This window comes from Scyliorhinus torazame, chromosome 7 (assembly GCF_047496885.1).
Source record: "Scyliorhinus torazame isolate Kashiwa2021f chromosome 7, sScyTor2.1, whole genome shotgun sequence".
NCBI classification, from domain to species: domain Eukaryota; kingdom Metazoa; phylum Chordata; class Chondrichthyes; order Carcharhiniformes; family Scyliorhinidae; genus Scyliorhinus; species Scyliorhinus torazame.
Window position 1 is genome coordinate 281,825,380 of NC_092713.1, and position 14,175 is coordinate 281,839,554.

At 50.1% G+C, this 14,175-nt stretch overlaps 1 protein-coding gene across 1 annotated transcript; it reads left to right on the plus strand.

Moving 5' to 3' along the window:
- Window positions 1–6,480: 6,480 nt before the first annotated feature.
- LOC140427478 (liver-expressed antimicrobial peptide 2-like) lies at window positions 6,481–8,965 on the plus strand. Its single transcript, XM_072512998.1, has 3 exons — window positions 6,481–6,597; window positions 7,716–7,855; window positions 8,697–8,965. Exons 1-3 carry the CDS (start codon window positions 6,532–6,534, stop codon window positions 8,731–8,733), a joined length of 243 nt encoding a protein of 80 aa, XP_072369099.1. The 5' UTR covers window positions 6,481–6,531; the 3' UTR covers window positions 8,734–8,965.
- Window positions 8,966–14,175: the final 5,210 nt, after the last annotated feature.

The window sequence follows — 14,175 nt, forward strand, 5'->3', positions numbered from 1 at the left end:
GGCAGGTTGTTCACTGGAAGGTTACACTGCATGACCATGCTGTTGATGCTTGTACATGACATGATGGAGATGAATGAACAGACCATGGGCGTCATTCTCCGACCCCCCGCCAGGTTGGAGAATCGCCGGGGGCTGACGTGAATCCCGCCCCCGCCGGTTGCCGAAGTCTCCGGCACCGGCTATTCAGCGGGGGCGGGAATCGGGCCGCGCCGGTTGGCGGGCCCCCCCGCTCGATTCTCCGGCCCGAATGGGCCGAAGTCCCGCCAATAAATTGCCTGTCCCGCCGGCGTGGATTAAACCACCTTTTGAACGGCGGGACAAGGCGGCGTGGGCGGGCTCCGGGGTCCTGGGGGGGTGCGGGGCGATCTGGCCCCGGGGGGTGCCTCCACGGTGGCCTGGCCCGCGATCGGGGCCCACCGATCCGTGGGCGGGCCTGTGCCGTGGGGGCACTATTTCCCTTCCACCTTTGCCACGGTCTCCACCATGGCGGAGGCGGAAGAGACTCCCTCCACTGCACATGCGTGGGAAACTGTCAGCAGCCGCTGATGCTCCCGCGCATGTGCCGCCCGGGGATGTCATTTCCGCGCCAGCTGGCGGGGCAACAAAGGCCGTTTCCGCCAGCTGGCGGGGCGGAAATCCCTCCGGCGTCGGCCTAGCCCCTCAATGTTGGGGCTCGGCCCCCAAAGATGCGGAGCATTCCGCACCTTTGGGGCGGCGCGATGCCCGTCTGATTGGCGCCGTTTTGGGCGCCAGTCGGCGGACATCGCGCCGTTTCGGGAGAATTTCGCCCCATATTCATAGAATCACTACAGTACAGAAGGAGGCTATTTGATCCATTAAGTCTGCACCGACCCTCTGAAAGAGCATCCTGCCCAGACCCGTACCCCCACCCTGTCCCTCCAACCCCACCTAACCTTTGGACACCAAGGGGCAATTTAGCATTGCAAATCCACCTAATCTGCACATCTTTGGACTGTGGGAGGAAACCCGAGCACCCGGAGAAACCCCACGCAGACATGGGGAGAACATGCAGACTCTGCACAGTCACCCAAGTTTGGAATTGAACCTGGGTCCCTGGTGCTGAAGCAGCCGTGCTAACCACTGTGCCACCGTGCTGTGTTCTTGAGTGATTTGTAAGAAACTGCATAATAAGAAAGCTTTTGATTGAGCAAGAAGATATGTATCCATTTAATTTGATAACTTCATATGTGTTCCAAAATATCTGCATGATGTGCAGTGGTGGTTGAAACTGGTCAGAAATGAAAATTATTTCATTGATTATTCATGATTATTGAGGATTTCACACTGAAATAATGATTGAACTGTTTACCGGAAGTGATTGCATTTCATTAATGCTATTCGAATGCACTGAGCAAAAATAATAAAATGTCAGAATAAAATGCTCGTTTGTCTGATTTAAGGTACTGTAACGAGAAACCTAATAAGTGTTGAAATGCATCCGTGAAAAATATCCCCCTTCATGTTAAAAATTAGATAGACTGGGATTGTTTTGCTTGGAACAAAGGAGACGGAGGGGTGACATGATTGAGATGTATAAAATTATGGGGGGCATAGATAGAGTAGACAGGAAGAAGCTTTTCCCCTTTGCGTGGTGCCACCGATCGCCAGCCGAGCAGGATTCTCCGGCGGGCAATCAGGGAGGCAAAGGCAAGGACGTCGGCCCCCCCTCCCCATAAAGAGTTCTGAAACCCCAAAGACCACTACGTTTGGGCTGCACCGTCACTCCACAACCCTAGACATAGCCTCAAAGAAGGTTGTCCAGAACCCAACAGTCTGGGCCAGGCCCAGAACATGTGGGTGTGTTTGGTCGGGCGTCCCTGGCACCATTGTTGCTAACTTTTGGTTGGCTCTTAAATGTTGCCCATTGTATCTTTACTTAATTTGCTCTGTTTCTATAACCTTTGCTCTAGAGTCGCCAAGTTCTAATACACAGGATTTCTGCACTTGCTAGTTTTTGCCTGTGTTGGCTGAATTTCCCTGCAGCCTTTGCGGTTCTCCATTTTAAGTCGGGAAGTGGCCAACCCAGGTGGCTACACCATTCGCATTTGTCCTCCACCTCTGGAAAGAACCTGCTCATTCAACTTCTGGTTAGGTGCGCTCTGTGCACCACCTTCAGCTGTGTTAGGCTCAGACCTGTGCATGTGTTGGTGGAGTTGACCCTGTGCAGTGCTTCAATCCAGAGTCCTTCCCCTACCTCTGTGCCTAGTTCTTCCTCCCATTTTTCCCTTGTCTCGTCCATGGGGGGAGTGTACCTCCTCCAACAGTCGTCCGCACAGGTCCCTTCCCTGAGTCACCCGCATCCAGCAGTTCCTCGATTGGCGAATTTCATGGTATCTGGGAGTCTTTGTTACCTTACAGAGGATGTTTTTGACCTACATGTGACTTAGTTTCCTTTTGGTAGTTGGAACCTCTCCGTGCGTTCCTCCAGGGCCGCTACTCCATCATCTGTTTATATGTCCCTGACCGTCAGTGTCTCATAGTCATGTCGCCATTGTTTGAAGCTTCCGCCCATTGGCGCGGGTGCAAACACGTGGTTGTTGCAGGTGGGGGCCATAATGGACATTTTGGTTAGGCCGAAGTGCTGTCTCATCTAGTACCACATTCGGAGTGTGGCTACTATCATTGGGCTTCTCGAATACTTGTTCGTGGGGCTGAGAGTGCGGGTGTGACTAGGGATGTCCCTGTGCAGGAACTCTCCTCCATCTCCATCCATTCTGCTCCCGGGTTCCTTCACTCATCCCCTCACTCTTTCTGCTGTGGCCGCCCAGTGGTAGAACTGTAGGTTTGGGAGGACCAGGCCTCCCATGTTTCTTTTCCTTTGTAGGACCTTTTTTTGGATCCTCGCAACCCCCACCCCCCTAACTTCTTAATGCCTTTGCAGTGTCTGCAGCCCCTAGAGGCTGCTACGTGGCATATCTCCTTCGTCGTGGTGATGTTGGAGGAGAGTGAGACGATTTCCCCCAAATTTAGAGGGCGACTTTGGATTAAAGGTGCCTAAATTCGAGTTTCCAGGAGGAGAGCTGTAATGACTTAGGCCAGGCCTTTGAGATTGGCCAATTAGAATACGAGTTCCCTGATTAGTGGCCCAATCAGGGAACCCCTTTCTGTGTATATAACAGGAAGAGTCAGATCCTCTGCACTCCCGGTTTAGACAGCAGACTGAATGGTCATGGTTGTTCAGCTGTTGTAAATAAAAGCAGTTCTGGTGACGGGACTTCTGCCTCCATGACTTATTACAGTGGCGACGAGGACAATGGAACGGCCCAAATAAACTGCTCGTCAGCAGCTGCCGCATATTGAGGGTAAGCCACTGACAGGCAAAATGCCTTTTGACCCTGCAGTGGAAGACTGGGCCCAATATGTAGAGCGGATGAAGTACTTCTTGAGAGCAAACGATATAATTCCGGATGAAAAGCAACGGGCCATTCTGCTGACCGCCTGTGGGCCAGCAGCCTTTGCCGTTATGCGCAGTCTTACTTTTCCGGAGACACCGGATACGAAAACTTTCCAGGAATTGGCAGACTTAGTAAAAGAGTACTATGACCCTAAGCCACCTCTGATCCTGCGAAGGTACCAGTTTTACTCAGCATTCCGAGACACTGGGGAGTCAGTTACTGTGTGGAGAAGGTTGAAGGGTGGCCATATTTTTGACGCTCAGGGGTGTAAGAATCAGAACGCACATATACCTGTGCCTGCTGAGGTTGGAAGAACAGATCGGTAGCACATAAAGATCAGTCACGCAAATATGAGGGACATTTACCTTGGTTCCCAGTGGGGTTGTGGGAAGGTGGAGGTGAGCCTGGTATTGTGTTGCGGGTAGAATGTGGACTACCTTTGTTCAGAAGGAGAAGCCATTTGCAGCTGAGTGTACAAGATTGGTTGAGTAAATGGCCAACCTGCTCATCCTGAGGAAATATGAGAAGGATGCCCTAGAGCTCGGGTGCGAGTGCGCACCATGGTCACATTGCCGAGAGGCAGGCATCTCGGAGGACGGTGAGAACCCAGTGGACAGATGAAGAATAGGCAGAGACTGCAAACAATGTAGGGTCCTCTCAACTCAGAAGATAAGTTCCAGCAAGCATCCGCAATGACCCAGGCAATGATGATGCCACCATGACATGTTGTCCATAGTCTCACCAGGCCGCCAAGCATGCACATACAATGTGTAATGACTGAGACTACTGACATTGCTGAGACCAACGAGTCATTCTGCGAGACGCTTGTTCATCAATGGTGCTATCGGGGGTTCAGAAGTGTCCCCTGATGGCAGAGGAGGTGCCTGTCATCTCTGTGGGCTCCTCTCATGGTGCTCTGGATGAGGGTAGCAAATCCACCACCCTTCCGCCAGTTGCTGTGGCATCTATAAAAAAATTTAGAGTACCCAATTCATTTTTTCCAATCAAGGGGCAATTTTATTGCGGCAAATCCACCTACCCCGCACATCTTTGGGTTGTGGGGGTGAAACCCACGCAAACACGGGGAGAATGTAGCAAACTCCACACAGACAGTGACCCAGAGCCGGGATCGAACCTGGGACCTCAGTACCGTGAGACAGCAGTGCTAACCACTGCGCCACAATGCTGCCCGCCGTGGCATCTTTTGTGGATGTGACAACTGAGGAGTGCCCAGCTATATCACTCGTTGCACAATTCCAGGCGGAGCCTACTCAAGCTCTGCCGGCTAGAGGACGACTGCCAAAGTCATCAGGGCTGACACGACACTTATTACCGAGGTTGTGAGGTGACATTGGGGTCATGGGATTGCCTCCTCAGAAACGTGTATGAAGGAGGGAGTGCCCTTGCAATGAGATTGAAAATATGCCTTGGTAACCTAGTTGAAGGTCCCTGATGTCCCTGCCTCACTCAATGTTCCTCAAGTCTGCCCCCAGGTCCTCACCCTGTGCTTACCTGGGCTATTCATTAGATCCATCAGTAGAGTCTTCCTCTGAGATGTCTGGAACCTGTTGTTCTCACCCTCCAGTGGGTCCCCCGTTGCCAGTGTCAGATTGTGCCGAGTGCAGCAGATAATGTCCTGCAGACATCTGGCCTCCACTTCCTTCTGCCCCTCTCTTCCTCTTCAGAGGAGGTTCCCCCCAGCCGAGTACACAATCCCTGCAGGAATGCAGAGGGCACTGTCTCGTGCATCCGACAAAAATGTTCCAAGAGAGTTGGCAAAAGGAAAGAATCCTCAGAACATGACATGAAACCATTGGTTAACTAATCTGCCATTCTTACCTGGTCTGGCCTACATGTGACTCCAGGTTCACAGCAATGTGGTTGATTCTTAAATGCCTTAACCCACTCAGTTGAAGGGCAACGAAAGATGGGCAATAAGTCCTAGTCAGTGGCGCCCACATCTCATGAATGAATTTTTAAAACTCTCTTCCACCTCTGTCCTTCAGGCCGGAGTGGCATCATGAGTCATCTTTTCAATCTTTCGTCATCCAGCGGCCAACCATCCAGCTGAGCTGGAGCCACAAACAACCTTGGCACCTGGGAGTGTTGTGCAATGTGTGCATCATGGGACCATGCACAGACTTGAAGAATCTGGGACCTATGGCCGTATACTCTCTGCATGTTTATTCACAGAAACACCCAGCTGACCCACTACCACCCTGATGGCCACGTGAATGCACTCTGAATGCTGGGCAATTCAGCAAGAGCTGCAGAGTCTCTGGTTCGCTCAGCCTGGTTGGTTTAGTGCATCCAGTAATGGGCTTGGCGCAACTGTGGATAACTGATTGAGATACTCCGCACAAATGCCTCACGGATTCCCTGGAAAGATCCAGATGCAAAAAGATTGAAAGCTACTGTGACCTTCACCGACCCTCTGAAAGAGCACCCTACATAGACCCAGTCCCCTGCTCCATCCGCGTAACCCCACCTAATTTGCACATCTTTGGACACTAAGGGGCAATTTAACATGGCCACCTAACCTGTACATATTTGGACTGTGGGAGTAAACTGGAACACCCAGAGGAAATCCACGCAGACACGGGGAGAACGTGCAAACTCCACACAGTCATCCAAGGCAGGAATTGAACCCCGGTCCCTGGCTTTGTGAGGCAGCAGTTCTAACCACTGTGCCGCCACATTAAGCCATTGTATGTTATTACCTGAGGAAGGAGCAGCGCTCCGAAAGCTAGTGACATCGAAACAAACCTGTTGGACTTTAACCTGGTGTTGTAAGACTTCGTACTGTGCTCACCCCAGTCCAACGCCGGCATCTCCACATCATTAAAAGATGTGGAATCAGGAAGAACTTGAGTATTCCCTGCTGTTCCAACTGTACTCAAGTTCTTGTTATCTTTTTGCTTAGTCTGCATCTGCTAGATTGTGACTGTTACAGAGTTAACCTTTGCTTCATGAGCCACGCATACCACTTTTACTACGTAACGAATGAGAGCCTATGCCAAGTGGCCGACTATAAAACAAGGTGCAAAGTATTGACGATGCATTCTGTCTGTTCCATATTGCAGTGTGCACAACTGTTACAGAGTACACTGCAAAAATGCATGCCCAGCTAATAAAATCCTTTGCAACTATTTGCATAGCTTCAATTCTCTTGAGCAGCCAGGTATGTAACATTTCAAATTACAATTTTGCAGGAGATAATAATAATCGCTTATTGTCACAAGTAGGCTTCAATGTAGTTACTGTGAAAAGCCCCTAGTCGCCACATTCCGGCGCCTGTTCGGGGAGGCTGGTACGGGAATTGAACCCGCGCTGCTGTCTTGTTCTGCATTACAAGCCAGCTGTTTAGCCCACTGTGCTAAACCAGCCCCAGATCTGAAATGTATAACAGTTATTTGTTTGACAGTATTTCATCAGGAGAAGTTTAAGAATCCTTGCTAAAGTGTCTAAACATGAGTTCATGCCTGAGGTCTTACATGGAAAGATCTAAATCAATCAGGTCTTTCAGGCAGGAAGGGTGGGAAAAGAGGAGCCCCTTCCCGCAACTCAGTTGCCTTCCTATGTTTCAAGTGGACTGCAAGATGTGGTGGGTTTCAGCAATTCAAGGTTCTTGAGTTGTCAAAGGTGGTTTATCTTTTGAAAAGTATAGTGGCAGTAGTTTTGGATTGCACTGTCAAGAGACTGTGCACCAACTCTTATCCTGCACTGCTCTCAGCTTTTATGGTAACCACATTTCCAGCTTCTATTATCTTTTTAACCATAGCACATACATGAGATTGTGTATCTGCACGCTTGGTTTTTGAATTATGGCAAATGATACCTTAAAGCCAGTTAATGGAGAAAATCTCTCTCTCAGAGCATTAATAATGCCTATTAAGCTGTTGAGTTCAAAGAGACTATTCAGCATATTGTGTCTGTGGCCGTTATTTGCTCGATGAATCCAATTCTACTCTTTTCAGTTTCTGCTGGTATACAGGTGCAGACTATCTCCAAGACACTTTTCCATAGTGGGTTCCAGATCTCAGACCTATGCTGGGAACAATAGAATGTCATAAAGTTATTCCCTCCTGTCCATACTTCTATAAGAAGCTTGCGAACGGTGTTCTATTAACCTGCACCAGGATAGGTGCGTGCTGTGTTCGGAAAACCTAATTAGAAAAAGGTCAAAAAGACAGAAGTGAAATGAGAAACACTGAACAGTAATTGATTTATCATGGTGTCTAAGCGACTGGATGATTTGAGTGTCATGATTAATAATGCTATCCTGGGCTTTTCTCACAGGCTGATTGCGCTGCTATAGGGCAAGTGGAGACTGTGCTACACAGAGTGCGAAGAATGACTCCTCTCTGGAGGTGGATCACTTACAGGCCCCTTGGATCCTCTTGCAGGAGCGATGATGAATGTGGCACAAAATACTGCAGGTAAACAAGGAAACTTTTGAGGAAACAACACAAATTGAAAATTTAAACCTAATGAGACAAAGGTTATTACGACCAGTGTTTTACAAACATGCATATGAACTACGCGCAGGAGTCGGCCACTCAACTCCTCGAGCTGCCATTCAATAAGCTCACGGCTGGTCTGGTTGCAACTTCAACCCCACATTCCTGCCTACCCCCGACAACTTTTCGGCTCCTTGTTAATCAAGAATCAATCTGGCTCTGCGTTTAAAATATTCAAAGACCCTAATTCCATTGCCTTTAGAGGGGGGAGAGCTCCAGAGACCCATGACCCTCAGAGAAAGAAAATTCTCCTCAAGTGAGCGGCCCCTTATTTTTAAACAGTTGTGATCTAACTGGAAAAGGCAGGAAAACTTACAAGTAAATCACTGTCTCGCACATTATGTTACCTATTTTTGTTCTATAATACAGCTGATACTTTTAATCATGTCCTATCCCAGAATCCCCATCCCCAGAACCTGCATGGTGCAAATAAAAAGGAATTGAAAGAGGAAAGTAAAGCCTTTTTCAAAATCACAAATTTAGCCTTTAGAGACAACACATGTAGAAAATGGCACAATTGTATCACAGTCAAATTGAAAATGTGGAAATCTCAAAGTGTAAAACAAAAGACGCAAAGGAAAATTCAAACGCCAGTGCACTGCTCTTTCCCTGTTATAATTTAATGGTGATAGGAATCAAGATGACCACATGTTCCTTTAAAATCTTATAAATAATTAGGTGAACACTGAATTGGATTATCATGCAAAACACCTTCTACTTTGGTTTATATTTTCATCCAAGAATTGCCTTGTTTTTGCAGAAAGAAGCGCTGTTCCTTGGTTGTTCATGAAGACTGAGTTTCAGCCAAAGCTTTTGTAAAGAATCACACTCAAAACAGTCATGTAAATTAACTTTGACCAATGTATTTATGTAAATAATCTTTGGGCAATGTCCTTGTGTAAATTGCGTTTTAGCCAATGTTCTCCTGTAAATTAATTGTGTACAGTGTTGATTTTAAGTACATGTTGCATATGTGAATATATGTCAAGTTAAGGTTGAATAAAATGTACAAATATGTGAACAGTAGAATCAACTGGATTAGTTTCTTTCTTTTTAGAAAATATTTTATTGAAGCATTTGTAATTTTCACAGTTTTAACAATTTAACATTTCTTAAACAACCGAGCGGGCCGACACACGCAACAACTTTACAATAGTATACCCTACTAACATAGCCCTATCTCCTCATTACCCGTATATTAAAGTCCCTGTCCTTGTCTTACACTACCATGCCTCCCATTTCCCCCCCCCCCCCTTTTCCCCTACCCCCCTTGCTGCTGACGTTCAATTTTCCTTAAAGAAGTTGATGAACAGCTGCCACCTCCGGGCCAACCCCTGGGTTCAACGTCTCAAGGAGAACTTAATTTTTTCCAGACTGAGAAATCCTGCCATGTCGCTAACCCATATGCCTGACTTTGGAGGCTCCGAGTCCCTCCATCCCAGCAAAATCCGTCTCCGGGCCACCAGGGAGGAGAAGGCCAGGACATCGGCCTCCCTCCCTCCCTGGGCCCCTAGATCTTCCGATACCCCAAATATTGCCATTTCTGGACTTGGAGTCACCCTCCCTTCCAGGACCTCTGACATGACGTCCACAAATCCCTGCCAGAATCCCCTCACGTTCGGACGCGCCCAGAACATATGTACATGATTCGTCGGGCTTCCCCCACAGCATCCACACCTGCCCTCCACTTCCTCGAAAAACCTACTCATCCGGGCCACAGTCATGTGAGCCCTATGAACTGGATCAGGTTAAGCCTGGCACACAACGAGGATGAATTAACTCTCCTCAAGGCCTTTTCCCATATTCTGACTTCCAACTCCCCTCTCAACTCTTCCTCCCACTTCCTCTTCACCTCCCCGACTGGGACCCCTTCCCACTCCATCAATTCCTTGTTTATCTCCGTGACCCTCTCCTCCCCAACTCCCGTTTTTGACATCACCTTATCCTGTAGTCCCCTCAAGGGGAGGCGAGGAAAGCTTGGAACCTGCCTCCCGACAAAGTCCCGTACCTGTCGGTACCGAAACCCGTTCCCACCCGGCAACTCAAACTCCTCCTCTAATGCCTCCAGGCTCGGGAAACCCTCCTCAATGAAGAGATCCCCAAATCTCTCAATCCCTGCCCGCTGCCACCTCCTAAAGCCCCCACCCAGCCCCTGGAGCAAAACAGTAATTGTCACAAATCGTTGACCACGCTGACGGCCCCTTCAATCCCATGTGCTGGTTCCATTGCCCCCACATCCTCAGGGCTGCCACCACCACCGGGCTTCAGACGTAGCGAGCCGACGAGAACGGCAGGGGTGCGGTTAATAAAGCCTCCAAGCTCGTGCCCTTACAAGGTGCCGCACCACTTGCTCCCAAACCGACCCCTCCCCCACTACCCACTTCCTGACCATCGATATATTGGCCGCCCAGTAATAGTTCATAAAATTCGGAAGGGCTAAGCCCCCCTCTGTGGTAGTCACCACTGTTGTATATATCACATACGAGAGGTAATACGGTAAGGCTCCTGTACTACAGGTACGGGGGTAGATCCCTGCCTGCTGGCTCTGCCCGCGGAGTATAAATGTGTGGGCTCACCGAGCTGCAGCCATTTCGGCAGCAGCTGCAGGAGGCAACACATCTCTGCTTAATAAAGCCTCGATTACTCTCTACTCACTCCTCATCCCCCCCCCCAAACGGGTCTGTGACATAAAGGAGTAAATCGTCCGCGTAGAGCGAGGTCCTATGCTCCACCCTCCCTCTCACTATCCCCCGCCAGACATTGGATGACCTAAGGGCTCTAAATTTGCCGCTGGAGCCTGATATAGCAACCGGACCCAATCCACAAATCCCTGCCCGAACCCAAACTTGCTTAGAATATCCCACAGGTGCTTCCACTCCACCCAGTCAAAGGCCTTTTCTGCATCCATGGCTACCACCAACTCAACCTCGCGCCCCTCCGCTGGCATCATTATAACATTTAAGAGCTGTCTAATGTTGGTTGTCAGGTGCCTACCCTTCAGAAATCCCGTCTGATCCTCCCTGATTACCTCCGGGACACAGTCCTCTATACGGCCAAGATCTTTGCCAGCAATTTAGCGTCTTCGTTCAAAAGGGAGATCGGCCTGTATGGTCCACAGCTCTCTGGGTCCTTATCCCTCTTCAAAATGAGAGAGATCGATACTTGTGATAACGTTGGGGGGAGCACTCCCAACTCCTCTGACTCATTAAACGCCTCAACCAGGAGCGGCCCCAGTAATCCAGAACTCCATCGGGTATCCATCAGGTCCCGGGGCCATACCCGATTGCATCGCCCGCAATCCGTCTATCACCTCCCTGAGCCCAATTGGGCCCCCCACGCCTTCCACCAGCTCCTCATCTACCTTTGGGAACTTTAGCCCCTCCCACAGTAATCGCTTCATACCCTCCTCCCCGGCTGGGGGTTCCGATTTATAAAGTTGACTATAGAATTCACGAAACACATCATTTACCGCCCCCGGGTCCACCACCACCTTCCCCCTCATATCCTTTACCTTCCCAATTTCCCTCGCCGCCTCCTGTTTCCTCAGCTGATGCACCAACATCCTGCTGGCTTTCTCCCCATATTCCTACACCGCGCCTTTACCCTCCTCAGCTGCCCCTCTGCCTTACCTGTGGACAGGAGCCCAAATTCCATTTGCAGTCTCTGCTGCTCCCTCAGGAGCTCCTCATCCCGGAGACTCCGCATACCTCCTGTCCGCCTGTAAAATTTCCCCAACCAGCCTGTCCAACTCCGCCCCTTCAGCCTTCTCCCTGTGGACCCGAATCGAGATGAATTCCCCTCTGATAACCATCTTCAGTGCTTCCCAAACCACCCCTGCCACGGTCTCACCCATGTCATTGCTCTTTATGTACCCCCGAATGGCCTCCCTCACCCGCTCACAGATCTCATCCTCCGCTAACAGCCCTACATCTAACCTCCATTGTGGACGCTGGGTCTTTCCTGTGCTCACTCGTAGGTCTATCCAGTGTGGGGCGTGATCCGACACCACAATTGCTGAATGTTCAGTGCCCGCCACCCCACCTAACAGCGTTTTGTCCAGTATGAAAAAGTCTATCCTGGAATACACCTTGTGCACATGGGAGTAAAATGAATATTCCTTGCTCCTTGGCCTCCCGAGTCTCCACGGATCCATCCCTCCCATGCGCTCCATGAACCCCCGCAGCTCTTTCGCCATTGGCTTTCCCGACTTGGAACTCAACCTGTCTAGTCCCGGATCTAGAACCATGTTAAAATCTCCCCCCATAACCATCCGGTGCAAGTCCAGGTCCGGAATCTTCCCCAGCACCTTCCTGACAAACGCGACATGATCCCAGTTTGGGGGGTATATATTCACCAACACCACAGCCATTCCCTCCAGCTTCCCACTAACTATAATAAATCTACCCATCCCCCTGGTCTGCCTCCATCTTTCCCACCTCGAATGCCACCTTTTTGTTAACCAGAATTGCCACCCCCCTTGTTTTAAAGTCCAATCCCAAATGAAACACCTGCCCGACCCATCCCTTCTTCAATCTAACCTGGTCTCCGAGCTTCAAATGTGTCTCTTGCAACATGGCCACGTCCATCTTCAGCTGCCTCAAGTGTGCGAACTTTTGACTGGCCCATTCAGCCCACGTACGTTCCACGTGACCAACCTGGTCAGGGGGGACTCCCCTGTCAATCAGCCGTGACCTTTCCTACGCTATCCTAGGCGGGGCAGCTATCGTCGGCCGCTCTCCTCCTCCAACACCTTGAAAGTCCCCCTCGTCAGCAGTCTAGCCCCCTCCCCCCGCTACATTGATCTTCAGGACACCTCCCACTTTGCTTCCGTGGACTAGCCCTCGCAGCTAGCCTGGCAGCTCCCGCCCCTGGCGCCTAGCATCCTACCACCTGCTGGTTTCCCTCCCCCCACTCTTAGTATAGGTTCCCAGAACAATGGGAAAGAGCAAAAAAACAAACAAACAGTCCCTCCCAAGGTCCGAGCACAAAGGCCCACCCCTCCTTCCTTCATAAAGTCTTATTCAGTCAAACACCTTCAAGCAGAACCAAATGAAAAAGACCGGAAAAAAGAAAAAGAATTATACATGCAGAATCTCAAACATCTTTTAGAACATCGCAAATTAAATTAAAAGTTAAAAGTTTAAGGTTTTTACAAAGCAAAACATCACTCCTAACTCAGTGCTCCACAGTCAAGGTTCAAGGTCCTTACTTTCCCATCAAATTATTGTCCTTCATAAAGTCCACCACGTCCTCCGGCGAGCCAAAGTACAGCTCCTGATCCTTACAGGTCACCCATAGACGAGCCGGGTAAAGCAGTCCAAACTTTATTTCCTTCTCGTACAGGGCCGCCTTGACTTTATTAAAATTCGCCCTCCGCTTTGCGAGTTCTGCTCCCAAGTCCTGATACACCCGGATCTCAGAATCTTCCCACATTCACCGCTTTGTCTGCCTGGCCCACCTCATGATGCGTTCCTTGTCTAGTAACAGAAGCAGTCGTACCACCATCGCCCTCGGGGGCTCACGTCCCTGGGGCTTACGCATAAGCGCCCTGTGGACCCGCTCCACCTCCAACGGCTTGGGGAACGACCCCTCCCCCATCAGCTTCTCCAACATCTTCCCCACATATGCCCCAGCATCCGCTCCTTCCTTCCCCTCTGGCAGACCAATGATCCGGATATTCTGCCTCCGAGAGCGGTTCTCCAGGTCCTCCACTTTCTCTAGCAGTCGTTTCTGTTCGTCCTGTAACATTCCGATCTTCACTGCCACCGCGGTGGACTGCTCCTCTCGTTCCGCCGCCAGCTCCCCCAGCTTCTGGATCACCTGTCCCTGGGTCGTCAATCTCGCCTCCACACGGTCAACCACAGCCCTGATCGGGTCCACCGCCGGGCCAGGTCCTCCACGCACTTCCTGCGATATTGAGTAAATTTCTCAGTCAAGAAGCTCACCAAATGATCCGTCGACCACTGAGTTGTCGAGGTCAGACCCTGCCAAGGCCGGCACTTTTGCCCATCCCTGAATGCCCTTGGGAAGCTGGTGATGAGCCATCTTCCTGCAGGGCAGTCCATGTGCTGTAGGTACGTACTGGCACTGGAGGGTGTGCAGAGGAGATTCACTAGGTTAATCCCAGAGCTGAAGGGGTTGGATTACGAGGAGAGGTTGAGTAGACTGGGACTGTACTCGTTGGAGTTTAGAAGGATGAGGGGGGATCTTATAGAAACATATAAGATTATGAAGGGAAT